General features: G+C 31.0%; 2 protein-coding genes and 1 long non-coding RNA gene across 3 annotated transcripts; 1 reads left to right on the top strand and 2 right to left on the bottom strand.

Annotated features, from left to right (window-relative positions):
• Positions 1-2,413: 2,413 nt before the first annotated feature.
• Positions 2,414-4,892, bottom strand: LOC124917620 (plant UBX domain-containing protein 8-like; the record flags this gene model as incomplete). The annotated part of the gene is made up of 6 exons (XM_047458008.1): positions 4,860-4,892; positions 4,597-4,809; positions 4,303-4,515; positions 3,867-4,031; positions 2,588-2,731; positions 2,414-2,470 (listed from the first exon to the last, which is right to left on the bottom strand). Coding segments are annotated over exons 1-6 (825 nt in total), but the record flags the coding sequence as incomplete, so codon positions are not given.
• LOC124917621 (plant UBX domain-containing protein 8-like) lies at positions 4,778-20,306 on the bottom strand. The gene is made up of 11 exons (XM_047458009.1): positions 20,148-20,306; positions 19,302-19,363; positions 18,688-19,210; positions 18,519-18,599; positions 18,354-18,438; positions 17,737-18,047; positions 16,938-17,033; positions 16,497-16,661; positions 15,266-15,409; positions 15,092-15,148; positions 4,778-4,939 (listed from the first exon to the last, which is right to left on the bottom strand). The coding sequence occupies exons 1-11, from the start codon at positions 20,229-20,231 to the stop codon at positions 4,901-4,903; spliced, it is 1,647 nt and encodes a 548-aa protein (XP_047313965.1). The 5' UTR covers positions 20,232-20,306; the 3' UTR covers positions 4,778-4,900.
• On the top strand, positions 9,130-10,875 carry LOC124917627. The gene is made up of 3 exons (XR_007097171.1): positions 9,130-9,172; positions 9,695-9,756; positions 10,783-10,875. It is a non-coding gene; the product is annotated as an uncharacterized LOC124917627 (long non-coding RNA).
• Positions 20,307-22,716: the final 2,410 nt, after the last annotated feature.

Genomic DNA, 22,716 nt, shown 5'->3' on the forward strand with positions numbered 1-22,716 from the left:
AAATAGGATATATACCTAAATTTTCTTGAACATCTCTGTTTGATGCAAAATATTGTTTCCAGCCTTATACAATAAAATTTATAAACTTAGGATCAACAATTGCAAGCAATCCAGTTTGTAATGTTTTACGCAAAGGTGGAGAATGTTCTCCCCACTTTTTGTCACCTCCAAAGCTACACTTTTTGTCACCTCCAAAGCAGTTCGGCCAACCCTTTCCTCCAACCCTTGATGGCTGCAAGGTGAAGGGGATTGTTCCCATCCCTATCCTTCACCCACACTGCCACACATATTGGGTCCTATTGATAGTAGAGCCCTGACAATATCAATGTGTGTCCTCGCAACACAACTAAGTGGAGCAGGGACCATTTACGATGGTCAAGGACTAGAGCCAAGCCTGCGCATTGTTGAAGGATCAGGTTTACAAAAGGACTGCGGCCTCGAAAATCAGCCATGTGGAGGGGGTATGGACTAAGCCGCCTAGGTCGATTCGCTCGAGTGCCCATCGATCCAGCGTTAGTATGTGGTGCAATTGCGCGACAGTCTTCTCTTATGGCCGACTCTTCTATTGCTTCCATTCCATTCCCTCTATTTCTCTCATAGTTGATGTCTCATAGTCATAGTTGATGTGCCATGACAATGAAAATATATATATTAAGGAGAAGCTAGAAGATGACTTTGATTATTTCAATCCTCTTGATGTATATACATAGTATTTTTGTACACATAAAATACATACTCATTGAAAGAAATATTCAATTTTAAATGCACATGCTAAACAAAACAATCAAACAAAATTAACTTCTAAGTTGTATCTCACAAAAGAACATGTAAGAATTCTAAATAATTATTGTTATATAATTACTCTAACCTATATATTTTTCTCATTCTACTCATGTATTTTAAATTTGATACTGCTTTTTTTTGGAAAAAAATGTTTTTTTAATTAAAATCAGTTTGATGTGATTTGAAAAAAAAGAACGGTTTTTGAGTATGAATTATAGAAATATCCTTATATTTGGTAAATATTTTCATTCATGTCTTTTTTTTTTAAATTATAAAAGATAATTTAACATTTTGTTGACTGAAATTATTAGATTAATAAAAAAATATTAAATGTAATAAATTAATTTTTGGAATAAAATTCTCAAATAACACTATCTCACAAAAGAACATTTCAAATTATTTCTAAATAATCATTGTCATAATAATAATTCAGACATATTTTATTAAAATAATCATATTATTTATTATAAACTTTAGTACATATTTATATTTAAGTTTTGGTTTATTTTTATTCTATTTTGTTCGCTATATCTTAAATGTTTATTAATTTCATATTATCGTTATATTTTGCAAATCTAAAAAATATATTATAAGTTTAACATAACTATGATAAAATAATCATTTTTTGTGAAGGTGTTGTAAGGTGGAGCATCAAATGTTTTTTGGTATGTGTTTCTCCTTCGCTGAATGCTCTTCGAGGATAGGGCCTCACCTGTTCCATACATACCATTAGTCCCTATATCACCAATTGACCTTTTCTTTCGAAGAGAAATTGTAGTTTTAGCAATTCAAATAACATGTCCAAAACCCAATTCATAGTTCTTATTAGGCTATAAACACGATAAATAAAATAAAGAACAAAGAGAAAAATAAATATATGCATGCATCGCTAGGCTTTCAACATCTATAATGTTTTTGGTAATACAATAGGAATAGGATAGAAAGCCTATCAATCATCTTTACATTGAAATCACAATTGGAAAAAAGAACTAAATGGAGGGTGAATCACATGCACCCTAGGGAAGGGAAACTATTGAAAATTATGAGAAAGTGATCAACCAACAAGAGAAAATTATATATGATATTGTTGAAGAGCGCGGAAAAAAAGGAATGGAAAAAAACTAAATCAAAGTTAATTAGTGTGAATGTTGTTAACCATTTTCACAACAATATAACTGCAAGGTAAAAGATGTAACGAACCTCTGCCTGAATTAAAGCCCTTTAGTTGAAGAATATAATTAGTTAGATATTGTTAGCTTACTTAGTATAATAAATAGAGGAAGTAGCTAGGGTATTTCAATATCAGATTATATATTGTTAGCTTAATATTATTCTTGGGGTTCATCTCCTTTCTTGTATAAACCCTAGAGGTTTGTTAACTTGTGTATGACAAACAAATATTATGTATTTCTTGATTTTACCCAAGATACCATTTCTAACTTTTTGTGTTTGCTCTATTATATAAATATGCATTTATATTACTCAATATACTAGTATGGAACTAAACCCACCAATTAACAAAACATCATTGCACAGATATCAGATCACATGTGGTGCTTGTTTCAGGTAGGGTTTAACATTTTTATTTTTGTGAAGAAAGGGGACTAGAAGGTGAATGATAGTGAAATACCAGTCTATATGAGCCAGGCTTGACAACTCTCCCAACATCAATGAAGTCAAAAAGGGACTGCAAAATAAACCAATGAAGTTTACTAGTTAGAATGCACTGCAAAATAAATAAATAGCAACATGATAGAATATGATGCTATTGTTATTCCATTAACATAAATGACTAATTAATTACCTGTAGTTTATCTGATTTAACAAATCTGCGACCACGACGGCTTCCATCTGGCATCCTTACAAGAAGTGTTACAGCATTTTCATCATCTGCCATTGGTTCCTTAGGAAGAGAAGCTTCTTTTGCAGCAAGGTTTCTCTCAATTTCCTAGCATTACAATCACATTTTTAGCATTATGGTGGAAACTGAAAATAACATAACATACCTGCAAACTTCATCACAAGGACAAAGTTGTAAGGTGTACAACAAATGGAAAAATAAACTTCAGTGTCCATTTTGGCATGAAGACAAGTTAATTATGGGTCTTGTCATGATGGAAAGTGATTATCAGGATAACAGTCTCTTTGAAGGAGGAAAGCAAGACTGAAAATGCCATTTTGGTATTAAATCTTGTATGTAAAGTTGTATTGAGGTCTCGGGTTCAATTCCCAATAAGAGTCTGAATGGCAGTGAGAGGTCATGGTTGTGGGAGGTCAAGCTAGTTCCTCCAAGGAATAAACCATGGTTTACAAAGAAGAAGTAAGACTGTATTTGCATTGCCAAAAGGTCATATCAACTATGCTTTCACATAACGGTCTGTGGTATAAGGTTTTGTTCACTTACTAAAAATACAAAAAAATCTACATTTGGCATAAGCACTTGATCAAGAAAATCTTTTGGAACACAGTCCAAAATTTTAACCCAATTTTTGGCCTAGTGTTCCAAATGTTCCTAATTAAAAACAAAATAGTTGATATGGTGAAATGTAATCAAGACTTGTGTCTTTACTCTTTATCCTCCGACCCAATAATCAATATATATATATATATATATATATATTCAGTAAGCGTACAATGGTAAAAAAACAAAACATTAAGTGTGGATACAAAAGTAGCCAAAAAGTTTTATATAAATGAGGTTTCATTTCATCTAATTCAATTACAATTTTCATGCCAAGAAAAGAAAAAACACCAGCAATTTTCCAATGTGAGTGTGAGGAGATGATGACAAAATAACAGTTTTCAAATAAGCTCAACATTACAAGCCAAGTGGCAGATGTTGTGTCCCTCACACCCCAAGATATTTTATGCATGACAAGGACATTAGCAGACATGCAAAATACAAACAAGAGTTAAAAAAAAATATATATATATATATATATATATATATATATATATATATATATATATTTGATATGGCCAATAGAAAATATAATTGCTACAGTGATTTGTTCTGGAAAACTCATCTTCCTAGCAAACATCAAACTATAATGTTAAGGTTATGCAACATGGTTTGGTAGTACCTGTTCTTCCTCGAATTTTTTACGCAGTTCTTCCTCCTTACGCCTTTCTGCTTCTGCGGCAGCTTCTTTAACTGCTTGCTCCTCCAAACGCATTACTTCAGCCTCTTCTACAGCTTTAAGTTCTTTCTCTCTGTCAGCTTGCAATGATGCAAGATATTCATCATCCTACATAATATACATGAAAACTTTAACACAGTTGGAACGCAATGTTTTTACCACTAGAGACTTGAGATTTACATTTAATAGGAATCTAATCAATAAATGGGGGATTTGCACTGGATGGGATTATTTCGATTGATATGAATCTAATCTAATCTATTGTTTCTTCTTTATGTTTCTGCTTTCTTGTTTGTGTAACCCATGAATGCATCTTGCGATTTTCTTCTTTAATATGAAAGTTGACCTTTATAAAAAATAAAATAAAAGATATATAGACCTGTTGCTCTCGTATCATGCGCTGAGCAGCAAGCCCTGGTGATGGTGAGCGAGGTATCCTTTGAGGATAAAGGCCTTGATTTGTCCCCAAACTATTCTGCACAAACTGCTGACGTGGATATGGAAAATTGTAATTGCTTTCTTGGATTCCTCCAAAAAGAGCAGCTTCAAGCATCACAGCTTCATCATGTTCCTCAGACGAGATTCCTCCCCACTTCAAAAGCAAATGAAGATCTTATACAACTTTTCATTACAATAACTAATTAGACAATATAGAATGAATTCAATGTATTACCTCATCAAAATTGAAGCCGTTCCTGTTTTGTGCGGTATCAGGACCAGTATGTTGTTCAGCACTTGATGACGCACTAACTTCAGCTCCCCCAGAATTGCGTGTAAGTCTGTGCCTAACCAGTGGATGCTCTTCTGCATCTTCCGCTTCATCTTGGAAAGACGAGCTTCCAACAGCCAACCCACTTTTCCAGGTAATGTAAAAATCAACTCCCTCCTTGAGGAATGAGCATAAGGACAATAGAAAGAATTTAATTTTTTTGAGACCAAGGTCTTCCTTGGAAGAGGGTAGCACAACATTCCACCGTCTAGGTGCTTTTAGTGAAAATTGAACTTGAGACTTCAACCTAAAATTTTGTTTGATGAAACAGTGTGTGGGGGGGGGGGGGGTGGGGTTATTATTTGGGCCAGTAATTATGATATTTGATGGTTGAAATGATAGGTAATATGGTAAGAGATTTGTATCAACCATCAAATAGAAACTTGTTAAGTCATATTCCAAATAAACGCTACACATTGAAAAAGATAACATCTTGAGATGATTACACAAACTCAATCATTAAAATAAAGGAAGGGTATTGACGAACAATCGGATTATAAACGTTGATTCAAATCTCTAAAAAGCCCTAATGTTAACTAAACAGTAGTGTTGAACAAAACCCACCGATAACGAATAAGCAGATAAACTCCGGAACAGAAGAATTGAATCATAGAACCCCAAGCATATGTACTAACAATCACATATAGGAACTCCAATCGGCAGAGGAATGAAGCTAGAAGAATTGACCTCGAGTTTTCGGATGGCAACCTCTTCAGAGGCTCCGGTGATGCTGATGAATGTCTCGACTGCTTCACGATCAGCCCCCGCCATATCTAGCAACTACAGAAATCAGCTGGCCGGAGATGGAGTCAGATTGGTTCGGTTGTGTTCACAAAAGAAAGAAAGAAAGAAAGAAAGAAAGAGAGAGAAGAGAGATTGCGTGTAAGTGAATTGAGTATATAGGGATTGGTACGGTGGTCAAGGGTATTTTTGGTAATTACTACGTTTTTAAGAAAAATGTTCTTCTTTTTAACTTACAACTTATATTACTAATTTTGAGATATACTTTAATTCAATTTTAGTATGAACTTGAAAATATTAATAAATATATCATGTATAAGTATATATATATATTTTTTTTTTATATTTTAATCAACCAATAAAATTTATTATCTAAGTTAAATAAATTGTTACTTACAATTGTGTACGGATTAGGGTTTTTAGATAACCTATTTTTTTTTTATTTTTTTTTTAATATTTAAAAGATATTAATATATAATGATAAAATTAAATTAATAATTTAAAATATATAATATTTTAATATTTTGGTTAATAAATTAAATAATATAATTAGAAAGGGAGTGAGATAATGTTTTCGAATTGAATTATTTAAATAACACAAACCCGAACCAGCTATAACGATGAATTATGTTCTTTTCTCAATTTAGAAAAGACACGTAGTTAAAAGCTTATTAAGAGATATTTATCAAAATTGACAACTATGGAGGAATTTGTTCAAGGTTTTCTCTAGAAAAAAATGATTCATCACATTCGTCCTAAAAAAACAAATATCTCTATAAACAACTACCCAAAGGTGATGCCTCTCCATGGGCTCTTAAACTATTGTCTTTCAATTTTTATATACGGTCTTTTAAAATTGTAAAATATTTCATATTGAATAAATCAATAGTTGAATTAGTTGTCTTTCCTATATTTCATAATTAATTTTATATAAATATATTTTTTCTCACACAAATTTTCTACACTATTTATATTATATATATATGAATATATAATTTATATGACTATTAATTCAAAAAAAACACAACTAAATTTACATTAAAAAAATCATTATCTAATATTAAAAAAAAATTATAAAAATAAATAAAAAAATATTACAAATTCATGTTTATATGTATATAAAAATATTTGATTCATACAAAATATATATATATATATATAAAAAAAAATTTCCATATATATATTTATAAATATTTTATACAATTTACCTATAAGAAGAAACAATTACTAATAACTAATATTTTTTTTATGTTTTCCTCTAATTATATATATATATATGAATTATATTTTCTCTTCATATAAAAATATTCTCTTTTTACTAAATTAAAATACTTTATAAAAAACTTTGAGGATATAAACAGTAAACGATCCATAGAAGATTATGAGAATTATTCGGATAAAAAAAATTTTAAATAAAAACTTGATCATGTCATATCAAATAAAATATAACATCAACTTAAATCTAACTAATTTAAAAAATATATGACACTCAAGTGCTAAAAAAATCATCGAAGGGCCAAGAAAAAATATTTTAAAAATATTTTTTCAACCTCTCTGCAACTTTATTTTAAAGAAAAAAAAAAGAAATAACTTGAATGAATTATTTTATAATTAGTAATTATAATTAGTAATTATGTAAGAATATTTTAATTTCTCGTACAACGTAGGGTATCCTACTAGTTCATATAGTTATGTTATTTTGCATTACTCATCAAATAATTAATCTACAAATATGATAAATTTGTCACACGCCTTTCTATGTTAATTTATAATTACTTCTCGTTTTATGTTTTTATATTTTTAGTTTATTAATTTGATTTTTTTTTTATAGATTAGAAAGAAGTGACATCTCAAAACTGACTTAAGTCGATGATCATTTAACGCCTATTCTTAATATTCATTTTTAACAGGATTCGATAAGTATAGACAATCCGTTAAAAAAAGGTTTAAATTGAAAATTATTTTTACTATAGATAGTTGGAATTTTAGTAAACAAATGCTTTCCAATGAATTGGATGTAGATAATATAGACACAAATAGTATTGGCTATATCGAATAATCTAAAATTAAGAAATTAATATTATTTATGTTCAATTATCTCAAAATAAATTAATCAGTAAAAAAAAATTAAAATAAATAAAACAAAACAAGAATGAAGCAGCTTCAAAAATACAACAAAATGATAATTAAATCTTTTGGCTTGTTTCCGTCGTCTTTTCCTATCAAATAAATGACTAAGATTAAAATAATTTAATCTTATTTTAATTTATTTAGTTTACTTAAATTAGTCTAAGTTAATATTATAATATTGTGGGTATCTATATTCATAAAAAAAATTTCTTATTTTTCTCAAAAATTAAAACCAGTTATATATTTTAGTTAGAAAAAAATGGTAAATATAAATTGATGTTTTGATTTAAAAATTTTCATAAAAAAATGTTTTTTTTATTTATTTGAAATGATAATAAAAAAATTAGATGATATTTTATAAATATTTGATGAACAGTCTAAGAAATAATGTTTGTAATAATTCAGAATTTAAAAAGTTGCCAATTTCATTTTGATATTTTATAAATATTTGATGAATAGTCTAAGAAATAATGTTTTTAATAATATATATTTCGATTGACAATAAAATAAAAATGAAATAAAAAATTATATAAAGAGCTTATTTGAGAACCCTAACCGACCGCCCATCCATTTTCTCTCCTTTGATAGAACCCTAACGGAGAAAGTAATGAACCGCCGCCCTCCACCAAAGCGACAAGTAACATTTCTTCTTCCCAACCATTCGTCTCCTAACGATGACGATTTACAATCTAACACGATTTCTCCCAAGTCAGTTCCTGAAGTAAAGTTGTTTCATCCAAAAAGTCGAACGGAGAATCGTCGCAAGCTGGGAAGAAATCCAGATCTTCTAAGAGGACTGCAGAGTCCTCCGCTCTAACCAAGGGAAATGTATCAAAGAAGGCTAAAAAGAAGAAGAAGCAGGTGCAGGAGCATGAGTCCGCTGATGAGAATGTTGATCATGCTGCGATCTTGGAAGAGAAGGGCGCTAAAAAACAGTTGTTTCAACGTATATGGAATGAGGACGATGAAGTTTCTATTTTGAAAGGAATGATCAAGCAGGGTGAAAATGAAGGGATTCATCCAGCTTTACTGGATATGTTTTCTTTCTACGACTCCATTAGAGATTCAATTCAGTTAGAAGCCAGTAGAAGCCAATTAACTTACAAAGTAAAGAAGCTGAAGAAGAAGTTTTTGAAAAATCTGGAGAAAAGCTACGACGGTATAAATAGAACTTTCGCAAACGATCATGACCAGAAGTGTTATGATTTATCCAAGAGGATATGGGGAACTACTGCATGTAAAGGAAGTCTTAACGCCAAGGTGTCTAGGAATAGGAAAGGGAACAATGATGTTGAAGCCAAAGCCAAAAAATCTAACTTGGGTTCATTTAACTCGGAGAAGAAGAATGTACTCACTGATACGGAGGTTGATCGTGCTGTTGCTGCTCCATCCAATGTCGTATCTTTCTGTATGGACTTGAGCTTGGAAAAGAAAATTGAGGAATACGCGTCTCAGCTGATTACAGGTGCGAAGAAGTCAGAATTGGACAGTGTGTTCAGGGAATTACAAGTGAAGGAGACAGAGACTTACTTTCATCGCCTTGTCCACTTGCGTGAGAAGGTAATTCTGGTGTTGGAAGCATTACGTTCCAACACAAATTAAGTAATAGGTAAATATTTTAAAGACATATTGATGATGGTTTCTTTTTGGTTATGAATATCTTGCAGAATTTGGAAGTGTAGGTTATTTTTGGAACTCTATCATTCATGTTTATTATCCTTCAAGAATTGGTATGTTATCTTGAAGGGATTAAGTGTAGGTTGTTTTTGGAACTCTTATCATTCTTATGTTAAGTGTAGGTTGTTTTCAAGAATTGGTATGTTATCTTGAAGGGATTAAGTGTAGGTTGTTTTTAGAACTCTTATCATTCTTATAATTAAGTTTATTATCTCTCAGAATTGGAATGTTTTTTTATATCAAACAAGTTAGAAGTATATAACTAGTTGATCATTTTTATAGCCATTGAAAAATGGATGTTTCATTTTGTTTTGTTGATGACATTTGTGTTAGGTTAGATTTAGTTACAATGTGTTAGATTAGACTGAACTATGCTATTTAGTTACAATGTGTTAGATTTAGTTACAATGTGTCAGAATTATGAATTGATTAGTAATTGTCTGTTTCTGTTTAGGACTTTCATGGAGATCTGAACCAAGCTGTTAATGCGTATTTTACTGAAGGCGATAGAAACAAGTGAGTGTGTTTTTTCTTTTTCATTTTTCGTTATTTAAGTTCTATTACTAAACTGATATTGAATAGATGTTTTTTTCGTTGTTTCGTTATTTTTTTTTTCATTGTCCTAAATAGAATAGTTCAGTCTAATCTAACACATTGTAACTAAATCTAACCTAACACAACATGTCATCAACAAAACAAAATGAAACATCCATTTTTCAATGGCTATAAAAATGATCAACTAGTTCTATACTTCTAACTTGTTTGATATAAAAAAACATTCCAATTCTGAGAGATAATAAACTTAAACATAAGAATGATAAGAGTTCTAAACACAACCTACACTTAATCCCTTCAAGATAACATACCAATTCTTGAAAACAACCTACACTTAACATAAGAATGATAAGAGTTCCAAAAACAACCTACACTTAATCCCTTCAAGATAACATACCAATTCTTGAAGGATAATAAACATGAATGATAGAGTTCCAAAAACAACCTACACTTCCAAATTCTGCAAAATATTCATAACCAAAAAGAAACCATCATCAATATGTCTTTAAAATATTTACCTATTACTTAATTTGTGTTGGAACGCAATGTTTCCAACACCAGAATTACCTTCTCACGCAAGTGGACAAGGCGATGAAAGTAAGCCTCTGTCTCCTTCACTTGTAATTCCCTGAACACACTGTCCAATTCTGACTTCTTCGCACCTGTAATCAGCTGAGACGCGTATTCCTCAATTTTCTTTTCCAAGCTCAAGTCCATACAGAAAGATACGACATTGGATGAAGCAGCAACAGCACGATCAACCTCCGTATCAGTGGGTACATTCTTCTTCTCCGAGTTAAATGAACCCAAGTTAGATTTTTTGGCTTTGGCTTCAACATCATTGTTCCCTTTCCTATTCCTAGACACCTTGGCGTTAAGACTTCCTTTACATGCAGTAGTTCCCCATATCCTCTTGGATAAATCATAACACTTCTGGTCATGATCGTTTGCAAAAGTTCTATTAATACCGTCGTAGCTTTTCTCCAGATTTTTCAAAAACTTCTTCTTCAGCTTCTTTACTTTGTAAGTTAATTGGCTTCTACTGGCTTCTAACTGAATTGAATCTCTAATGGAGTCGTAGAAAGAAAACATATCCAGTATAGCTGGATGAATCCCTTCATTTTCACCCTACTTGATCATTCCTTTCAAAATAGAAACTTCATCGTCCTCATTCCATATACGTTGAAACAACTGTTTTTTAGCGCCCTTCTCTTCCAAGATCGCAGCATGATCAACATTCTCATCAGCGGACTCATGCTCCTGCACCTGCTTCTTCTTCTTTTTAGCCTTCTTTGATACATTTCCCTTGGTTAGAGCGGAGGACTCTACAGTCCTCTTAGAAGATCTGGATTTCTTCCCAGCTTGCGACGATTCTCTGTTCGACTTTTTGGATGAAACAACTTTACTTCAGGAACTGACTTGGGGGAAATCGTGTTAGATTGTAAATCGTCATCGTCAGGAGACGAATGGTTGGGAAGAAGAAAGGTTACTTGTTGCTTTGGTGGAGGGCGACGGTTCATTACTTTCTCCGTTAGGGTTCTATCAAAGGAGAGAAAATGGATGGGCGGTCGGTTAGGGTTCTCAAATAAGCTCTTTTTATAATTTTTTGTTTCATTTTTATTTTATTGTCAATCGAAATATATATTATTAAAAACATTATTTCTTAGACTATTCATCAAATATTTATAAAATATGAACTGTTCATTTTTGAAATTGGCAACTTTTTAAATTCTGAATTATTAAAAACATTATTTCTTAGACTATTCATCAAATATTTATAAAATATCATCTAATTTTTTTATTATCATTTCAAATAAATAAATAAAACATTTTTTTATGAAATTTTTTAAATCAAAACATCAATTTTTATTTACCATTTTTTTCTAACTAAAATATATAACTGGTTTTAATTTTTTTGAGAAAAATAAGAATTTTTTTTATGAATATAGATACCCACAATATTATAATATTAACTTAGACTAATTTAAATAAACTAAATAAATTAAAATAAGATTAAATTATTTTAATCTTAGTCATTTATTTGATAGAAAAAGACGACGGAAACAAGCCAAAAGATTAAATTATCATTTTGTTGTGTTTTTAAAATAATTCATTCAAGTTACTTCTTTTTTTTTCTCTAAAATAAAGTTGCAGAGAGGTTGAAAAAATATTTTTAAAATATTTTTTCTTGGCCCTTCGATGACTTTTTTAGCACTTGAGTGTCATATCTTTTTTAAATTAGTTAGATTTGAGTTAATGTTATATTTTATTTGATGTGACATGATCAAGTTTTTATTTAAAAAAAAAATTATCCGAATAATTCTCATAATCTTATATGGATCGTTTACTGTTTATATCCTCAAAGTTTTTTATAAAGTATTTAATTTAATAAAAAGAGAATATTTTTATACGAAGAGAACATATAATATATATAAATATTAAGATTATAAATATAAGTAATAAAGAAAAAAAATTTAAAAATTGAGAAAAATTCGAAAATTAAAATTTTACACACTTATCTTTTTATTTAAAATATTTTAAACCAAAATTAATTCTAAAATATTAAGATGACTTTTTATTTGGATTATCCTATTAAATTCTTAATTACTCCAACTATCATTTCAAATAAAATAAAATAAAATAAAATCATAAATTTCACATCACAAACTAGATAATTAAAGTTTTGAAACATTCCGTTAAATTGAAACATTTTGGACGATCTGAACATTTTTGTATGTGGATGGGTTACTTAAAACATTCTATTAAATTGAAGAGTTAATTTTAACTTTTTCTCTTTCATTTTTATTAACAATGATATAGTTTAGATGAATAACTAATTAATTATACATATTTCAAAACAATAAATCTTATTATTTATACTTACAATAACTGTAATCTGTAATGCAAAATGCCATTCATGATATTCCTTTCAATTTAAATAGTAACCTTTAATCTTTTATCAACCAATCTTAACACTTAAGTTAAGTTAGTAAGTTACAAATTCATTTAATTTAAATATGAAATTGATTTAATAGTCTCTCATTTACTTACTTAATGTGTTCATTTGATAAGAAAAATTAAGAAAGTTAATTTTTGGAACCGGCTAGAAAAACTAAACAATTGTTGACTTTCATGTGCAGGTGCAGATCAAAACATATGAACCGGCTGGAGCATCATGAACCCGGTTGCTGAAACACTTCAAAGAAAATCAGTTCCAAGTGATCAAGTCAAGATCAGAGGAACCTGTTTCCACTCTCTCAGGTGACCGACCAGCAAAGACAAAAGTTCACATTCCAGCCGGACTATATTATGTAAGAGACAAAACCGGTCACTTCAATCTGCAGAGATGACGTATGGTGACGAAATAGACGTGTCTCGAAAGAATAAAAGAAGATAAGATCCGATCGGAAGCATGCGAGGAAAGCAATGATGATTTACTGATCCGATGTTGACAACCGGAAGGTGCATGCCTGACACGTGTTCAAATCTGCAAACCGGTAACGTCACATTTTCTTGAAGAATCCTTGCATGCTTGCCAAGTGTTGAGGAAGGTGAAACGTGCAAGTAACCTTCCTACACCGGCGTAATAATGATCAACCAATCCCACGGTGAGAGAAGAAAATGACCGTTGGGATCTCATCTACTATAAAAGGAAGATGAAACGTCCTCATTAAATGTAGTAGAGCGAATCACATTCATCTGAGAAAAGCGATAAGTTACAGAAATCTTAGAGAGATAAACTTTTACGATCCAAAACCGGTGTGTCATAAACCGGAAGCTTTGTCTGTGTGTGTTTGTACTGTGTTGTGTATTACATCAAGAGTGAGTTGGTGTAACCGGCGAGTAGCGAGTTGGGCTCGACCGACATTGTAATTGTTGTAACTTTGAAAGTTAGTGGAGATCCTTCTCATAACCTGAGAAGAAAGGGTGACGTATGAGGGTTTGCTCCGAATATCCATAAAAATCTTGTCTCGTGTCATTTCCTTCATTACTTATTCACTTAACCTAACCAAAATCAATCTTACTCCGAAAACCGGTCCACTCATATTCTTAAAACATACTCCTTTTAAACATCATCTAAAGTCGCATACGTTGCTTTAGACTGAAACAGACATTTCCGCCTTAAACCCGGTTCAAGAGTCTGTAACAGTTTGTGAAGTGCTGAGAACGGTTATAGTCTCTAACCGGACTATCACCAAAGTGTGTTGTGTGTTGTAAGAAGCCACCTTTCTCAAAACCGGAAACACCCTGGTCCTCCAAGGGCGTCCCCAATCCTAACAAGTGGTATCAGAGCGAGGTTCTTAGCACTCGAGCAATCGAAGAAGATGGGAAGCATAACCCACAGCGACAATCCACCAATGCTAAACAGTGAAGCGTTTAGCAATTGGAAGAAACAGATGTATTTACATCTGATCACATTAGATGATGAAATGAGCCGAGTCCTGAAAGAGGGACCGATCAAGATCAACAAAGAGTTAGACCAATGGACAAATGAAGATCGAAGACGGAGTAACCTGGACAACCATTGCATGAGGCACATCTACAAGGCTATAGATGATAACACCTTGAACAAGATATCAGACTGTGATAGTGCAAAGGAAGCCTGAGAAACGATCATTCAGATCCATGAAGGAAACGAAACTAAATGGAGGGTGAATCACATGCACCCTAGGGAAGGGAAACTATTGAAAATTATGAGAAAGTGATCAACCAACAAGAGAAAATTATATATGATATGGTTGAAGAGCGCGGAGAAAAAGGAATGGAAAAAAACTAAATCAAAGTTAATTAGTGTGAATGTTGTTAACCATTTTCACAACAATATAACTGCTGTGTAAAAGATGTAACGAACCTCTGCCTGAATTAAAGCCCTTTAGTTGAAGAATATAATTAGTTAGATATTGTTAGCTTACTTAGTATAATAAATAGAGGAAGTAGCTAGGGTATTTCAATATCAGATTATATATTGTTAGCTTAATATTATTCTTGGGGTTCATCTCCTTTCTTGTATAAACCCTAGAGATTTGTTAACTTGTGTATGACAAACAAATATTATGTATTTCTTGATTTTACCCAAGATACCATTTCTAACTTTTTGTGTTTGTTCTATTATATAAATATGCATTTATATTACTCAATATACTAGTATGGAACTAAACCCACCAATTAACAAAACATCAATGCACTGATATCAGATCACATGATATCAGATCACATGTGGTGCTTGTTTCAGGTAGGGTTTAACATTTTTATTTTTGTGAAAAAAAGGACTAGAAGGTGAATGATAGTGAAATACCAGTCTATATGAGTCAGGCTTGACAACTCTCCCAACATCAATGAAGTCAAAAAGGGACTGCAAAATAAACCAATGAAGTTTACTAGTTAGAATGCACTACAAAATAAGTAAATAGCAACATGATAGAATATGATGCTATTGTTATTCCATTAACATAAATGACTAATCAATTACCTGTAGTTTATCTGATTTAACAAATCTGCGACCACGACGGCTTCCATCTGGCATCCTTACAAGAAGTGTTACAGCATTTTCATCATCTGCCATTGGTTCCTTAGGAAGAGAAGCTTCTTTTGCAGCAAGGTTTCTCTCAATTTCCTAGCATTACAATCACATTTTTAGCATTATGGTGGAAACTGAAAATAACATAACATACCTGCAAACTTCATCACAAGGACAAAGTTGTAAGGTGTACAACAAATGGAAAAATAAACTTCAGTGTCCATTTTGGCATGAAGACAAGTTAATTATGGGTCTTGTCATGATGGAAAGTGATTATCAAGATAACAGTCTCTTTGAAGGAGGAAAGCAAGACCGAAAATGCCATTTTGGTATTAAATCTTGTATGTAAAGTTGTATTGAGGTCTCGGGTTCAATTCCCAATAAGAGTCTGAATGGCAGTGAGAGGTCATGGTTGTGGGAGGTCAAGCTAGTTCCTCCAAGGAATAAACCATGGTTTACAAAGAAGAAGTAAGACTGTATTTGCATTGCCAAAAGGTCATATCAACTATGCCTTCACATAACGGTCTGTGGTATAAGGTTTTGTTCACTTACTAAAAATACAAAAAAAATCTACATTTGGCATAAGCACTTGATCAAGAAAATATTTTGGAACACAGTCCAAAATTTTAACCCAATTTTTGGCCTAATGTTCCAAATGTTCCTAATTAAAAACAAAATAGTTTATATGGTGAAATGTAATCAAGACTTGTGTCTTTACTCTTTATCCTCCGTCCCAATAATCAATATATATATATATTCAGTAAACGTACAATGGTAAAAAAACAAAACATTAAGTGTGGATACAAAAGTAGCCAAAAAGTTTTATATAAATGAGGTTTTATTTCATCTAATTCAATTACAATTTTCATGCCAAGAAAAGAAAAAACACCAGCAATTTTCCAATGTGAGTGTGAGGAGATGATGACAAAATAACAGTTTTCAAATAAGCTCAACATTACAAGCCAAGTGGCAGATGTTGTGTCCCTCTCACCCCAAGATATTTTATGCATGACAAGGACATTAGCAGACATGCAAAATACAAACAAGAGTTAAAAAATATATATATATATTTGATATGGCCAATAGAAAATATAATTGCTACAGTGATTTGTTCTGGAAAACTCATCTTCCTAGCAAACATCAAACTATAATGTTAAGGTTATGCAACATGGTTTGGTAGTACCTGTTCTTCCTCGAACTTTTTACGCAGTTCTTCCTCCTTACGCCTTTCTGCTTCTGCGGCAGCTTCTTTAACTGCTTGCTCCTCCAAACGCATTACTTCAGCCTCTTCTACAGCTTTAAGTTCTTTCTCTCTGTCAGCTTGCAATGATGCAAGATATTCATCATCCTACATAATATACATGAAAACTTTAACACGGTTGGAACACAATGTTTTTACCACTAGAGACTTGAGATTTACATTTAATAGGAATCTAATCAATAAATGGGGGATTTGCACTGGATGGGATTATTTCGATTGATATGAATCTAATCGAATCTAATCTATTGTTTCTTCTTTATGTTTCTGCTTTCTTGTTTGTGTAACCCATGAATGCATCTTGCGATTTTCTTCTTTAATATGAAAGTTGACCTTTATAAAAAATAAAATAAAAGATATATAGACCTGTTGCTCTCGTATCATGCGCTGAGCAGCAAGCCCTGGTGATGGTGACCTTTGAGGATAAAGGCCTTGATTTGTCCCCAAACTATTCTGCACAAACTGCTGACGTGGATATGGAAAATTGTAATTGCTTTCTTAGATTCCTCCAAAAAGAGCAGCTTCAAGCATCACAGTGTTACGAGGGATTACTAGGGTTAGGTTTCTTAACCCTAAAGTAAGCTGACGGGTAGACGTAACAGTTATTAATAAGACAATTAGCCAAAATATGAAATAATTGATTAATTGAGAATAAATAATTATTTATATGGAAATAAATAATTATTAATAAGGTAGTAGCTAAAAATGTGAGATTGACGGGAAATTGATTATGGCAGTTGGAGAGTATATAAGGAAGGGATATAATCTACAGAATATTCGGCTGAGGATTGATTATGGTAGGTGGAGACTATATAAAGAAGAGATCGGGGGTCTATAGAAAACATATTAGACATTATTCGAGAATTCTCTCAAGATTAACTTCTCTCTATCTTCTTATTCTTCCCCCATTGTATTCACCCTATTAGGGTTCTGTCTCTCTTCTATCAATTCAAGTGTTATCTTATATTCTCTTCGTCCTTCATTCTATTTCTATTATTTATGTCATTTCAATATATATATACCTAATTCGACTTTAAGCTGTATCACACAGCTTCATCATGTTCCTCAGACGAGATTCCTCCCCACTCAAAAGCAAATGAAGATCTTATACAACTTTTCATTACAATAACTAATTAGACAATATAGAATGAATTCAATGTATTACCTCATCAAAATTGAAGCCGTTCCTGTTTTGTGCGGTATCAGGACCAGTATGTTGTTCAACACTTGATGACGCACTAACTTCAGCTCCCCCAGAATTGCGTGTAAGTCTGTGCCTAACCAGTGGATGCTCTTCTACATCTTCCGCTTCATCTTGGAAAGACGAGCTTCCAACAGCCAACCCACTTTTCCAGGTAATGTAAAAATCAATTCCCTCCTTGAGGAATGAGCATAAGGACAATAGAAAGAATTTAATTTTTTTGAGACCAGGGTCTTCCTTGGAAGAGGGTAGCACAACATTCCACCGTCTAGGTGCTTTTAGTGAAAATTGAACTTGAGACTTCAACCTAAAATTTTGTTTGATGAAACAGTGTGTGGGGGGTGGGGTTATTATTTGGGCCAGTAATTATGATATTTGATGGTTGAAATGATAGGTAATATGGTAAGAGATTTTTTTTTTAAAAACCCAAATAATTCAGGATCAAAGAAGCTCAAGTTCAAGAATCATACCACTTGAGGGAGTGAAAGAAATTTATGTGCGTTCAAGTGGAAATAAAAGTTAATTAATGCTTAAGTATATTAGCAGGAAAAGACATCCACCTTCTATTTGATGTAATTAACTCCGGAATATCTTCTTTCTCATCCTTATTTTGAGCCTCTCCAGAAATATCCCCAATTCATGCACGGCTCTTTCTTGCTCAACCGCCTTACAAATGAATTCAGATTTGGATTCATAATCAGACAAGTGCAATGTACAGATTGAACATACATGAAAATTACACAAACCTTCAATGATAAGGAGACAGCATGAGCAAGCTGAGCATCCTCTGCACTAGGCTGCCTTTGTTGGGTTTGTCTTCCAGAATCCTGCATTTAAAATGAAAAATCACTAAATACTTAGACGATCAAATTAAGTGATAGGCAAAACACAATCACAATACAAAACAGTAATTACATTTCCAAAATCAAAATTTGGACCAAGGTGTACTTCTCTAGCATCCTTTTTTGAAGCCTCAATAGCAGCTCGGATCATTTCTTCTTCTATATCATTTGTGTAATCAGGGAAATCTCCTATAACAGGAGCACTCGGTGCAGGAAGTGATCTTTGAATAACTTCATCATCTTCTTCGTCTATAACGATAGGCCCGTGTATTTCTGGACCATGCTCCTGAGCAGAACCAGTAATTTCTTCTATAGATGGAGCATGACCAGAACGACTAGAGTTCCCATGCCCATCTATGACCTCAATGGGGATCTCCCTAACTTCTCTTGGATGTGAAACAAAGGGTTCACGGCTTGTAAAGGCTGTGCCACCGTCAAAAAGACCTCTACCGAAATCAGGATCCAGAAGCGCGAATGGACTCGTATTTCTGGCAGAAGATAGAAATGGAAAAGGATTTCCTCTGGTCTCGGTAAGAAAGGGCTCATCTATGTCCATAGAATCATTCTCAGGAATAACAGTAGGTGCAGTTCTTATGCTGATGAGATTATGTGTACAATGAAAAAAAAAACATCAGTTTAGTAATAGAACTTAAATAACGAAAAATGAAAAAGAAAAAACACACTCACTTGTTTCTATCGCCTTCAGTAAAATACGCATTAACAGCTTGGTTCAGATCTCCATGAAAGTCCTAAACAGAAACAGACAATTACTAATCAATTCATAATTCAACCAGCACAAGAACATATGATCCATTTAAGGCTTCTTTAGGCTAACAAAAAAAAGAAAAAGGTGATGGAAGAGAACTTCAAAAAATCAAATCTCATTAATAGAAATAAGATCTAATGAACCACACAGCCAGTCATGTCAAAATGGAGAAACAGATACAAAATCACGATCTAACCCTATCAGCAGTCAGAAGGGTAAGCCTACATAACACAAAAATTGCGTCTGGATGAAAACATGTTCAGAGAGAAGATACACTTAAGGGTTTGTTGCTTCAATGGAGAAAAGGTGGCAAGAAGATACAGAACAGTAACAAATCAAAGAGAAATAGTTTTGCATTCCCCTTTCCTTTCCTTTCCTTCCCTTCCCTTCATAAAGTCTAAGTCAAAAACCCTAATCCACTTTAAGTATTTACTAACAATCACAATAGAAACCACTGAATAACTTGTTAAGTCATATTCCAAATAAACGCTACACATTGAAAAAGATAACATCTTGAGATGATTACACAAACTCAATCATTAAAATAAAGGAAGGGTATTGACGAACAATCGGATTATAAACGTTGATTCAAATCTCTAAAAAGCCCTAATGGTAACTAAACAGTAGTGTTGAACAAAACCCACCGATAACGAATAAGCAGATAAACTCCGGAACAGAAGAATTGAATCATAGAACCCCAAGCATATGTACTAACAATCACATATAGGAACTCCAATCGGCAGAGGAATGAAGCTAGAAGAATTGACCTCGAGTTTTCGGATGGCAACCTCTTCAGAGGCTCCGGTGATGCTGATGAATGTCTCGACTGCTTCACGATCAGCCCCCGCCATATCTAGCAACTACAGAAATCAGCTGGCCGGAGATGGAGTCAGATTGGTTCGGTTGTGTTCACAAAAGAAAGAAAGAAAGAAAGAAAGAGAGAGAAGAGAGATTGCGTGTAAGTGAATTGAGTATATAGGGATTGGTACGGTGGTCAAGGGTATTTTTGGTAATTACTACGTTTTTAAGAAAAATGTTCTTCTTTTTAACTTACAACTTATATTACTAATTTTGAGATATACTTTAATTCAATTTTAGTATGAACTTGAAAATATTAATAAATATATCATGTATAAGTATATATATATATATTTTTTTTTTATATTTTAATCAACCAATAAAATTTATTATCTAAGTTAAATAAATTGTTACTTACAATTGTGTACGGATTAGGGTTTTTAGATAACCTATTTTTTTTTTATTTTTTTTTTAATATTTAAAAGATATTAATATATAATGATAAAATTAAATTAATAATTTAAAATATATAATATTTTAATATTTTGGTTAATAAATTAAATAATATAATTAGAAAGGGAGTGAGATAATGTTTTCGAATTGAATTATTTAAATAACACAAACCCGAACCAGCTATAACGATGAATTATGTTCTTTTCTCAATTTAGAAAAGACACGTAGTTAAAAGCTTATTAAGAGATATTTATCAAAATTGACAACTATGGAGGAATTTGTTCAAGGTTTTCTCTAGAAAAAAATGATTCATCACATTCGTCCTAAAAAAACAAATATCTCTATAAACAACTACCCAAAGGTGATGCCTCTCCATGGGCTCTTAAACTATTGTCTTTCAATTTTTATATACGGTCTTTTAAAATTGTAAAATATTTCATATTGAATAAATCAATAGTTGAATTAGTTGTCTTTCCTATATTTCATAATTAATTTTATATAAATATATTTTTTCTCACACAAATTTTCTACACTATTTATATTATATATATATGAATATATAATTTATATGACTATTAATTCAAAAAAAACACAACTAAATTTACATTAAAAAAATCATTATCTAATATTAAAAAAAAATTATAAAAATAAATAAAAAAATATTACAAATTCATGTTTATATGTATATAAAAATATTTGATTCATACAAAATATATATATATATATATATATAAAAAAAAAATTTCCATATATATATATATATATATATTTATAAATATTTTATACAATTTACCTATAAGAAGAAACAATTACTAATAACTAATATTTTTTTTTATGTTTTCCTATAATTATAATTATATATATATATATATATATATATATATATATATATATATATATATATATATATATATATGAATTATATTTTCTCTTCATATAAAAATATTCTCTTTTTACTAAATTAAATACTTTATAAAAAACTTTGAGGATATAAACAGTAAACGATCCATAGAAGATTATGAGAATTATTCGGATAAAAAAAATTTTAAATAAAAACTTGATCATGTCACATCAAATAAAATATAACATCAACTTAAATATAACTAATTTAAAAAATATATGACACTCAGTGCTAAAAAAATCATCGAAGGGCCAAGAAAAAATATTTTAAAAATATTTTTTCAACCTCTCTGCAACTTTATTTTAGAGAAAAAAAAAAGAAATAACTTGAATGAATTATTTTACAATTAGTAATTATAATTAGTAATTATGTAAGAATATTTTAATTTCTCGTACAACGTAGGGTATCCTACTAGTTCATATAGTTATGTTATTTTGCATTTCTCATCAAATAATTAATCTACAAATATAATAAATTTGTCACACGCCTTTCTATGTTAATTTATAATTACTACTCATTTTATGTTTTTATATTTTTAGTTTATTAATTTGATTTTTTTTTATAGATTAGAAAGAAGTGACATCTCAAAACTGACTTAAGTCGATGATCATTTAACGCCTATTCTTAATATTCATTTTTAACGGGATTCGATAAGTATAGACAATCCGTTAAAAAAAGGTTTGAATTGAAAATTATTTTTACTATAGATAGTTGGAATTTTAGTAAACAAATGCTTTCAAAGGAATTGGATGTAGATAATATAGACACAAATAGTATGGGCTATATCGAATAATCTAAAATTAAGAAATTAATATTATTTATGTTCAATTATCTCAAAATAAAATAATCAGTAAAAAAAAATTGAAATAAATAAAACAAAACAAGAATAAAGCAGTTTCAAAAACACAACAAAATGATAATTTAATCTTTTGGCTTGTTTCCGTCGTCTTTTCCTATCAAATAAATGACTATGATTAAAATAATTTAATCTTATTTTAATTTATTTAGTTTATTTAAATTAGTCTAAGTTAATATTATAATATTGTGGGTATCTATATTCATAAAAAAAATCTTATTTTTCTCAAAAAAATTAAAACCAGTTATATATTTTAGTTAGAAAAAAATGGTAAATAAAAATTGATGTTTTGATTTAAAAAATTTCATAAAAAAATGTTTTATTTATT

Source organism: Impatiens glandulifera, unplaced genomic scaffold (genome assembly GCF_907164915.1).
Source record: "Impatiens glandulifera unplaced genomic scaffold, dImpGla2.1, whole genome shotgun sequence".
NCBI classification, from domain to species: domain Eukaryota; kingdom Viridiplantae; phylum Streptophyta; class Magnoliopsida; order Ericales; family Balsaminaceae; genus Impatiens; species Impatiens glandulifera.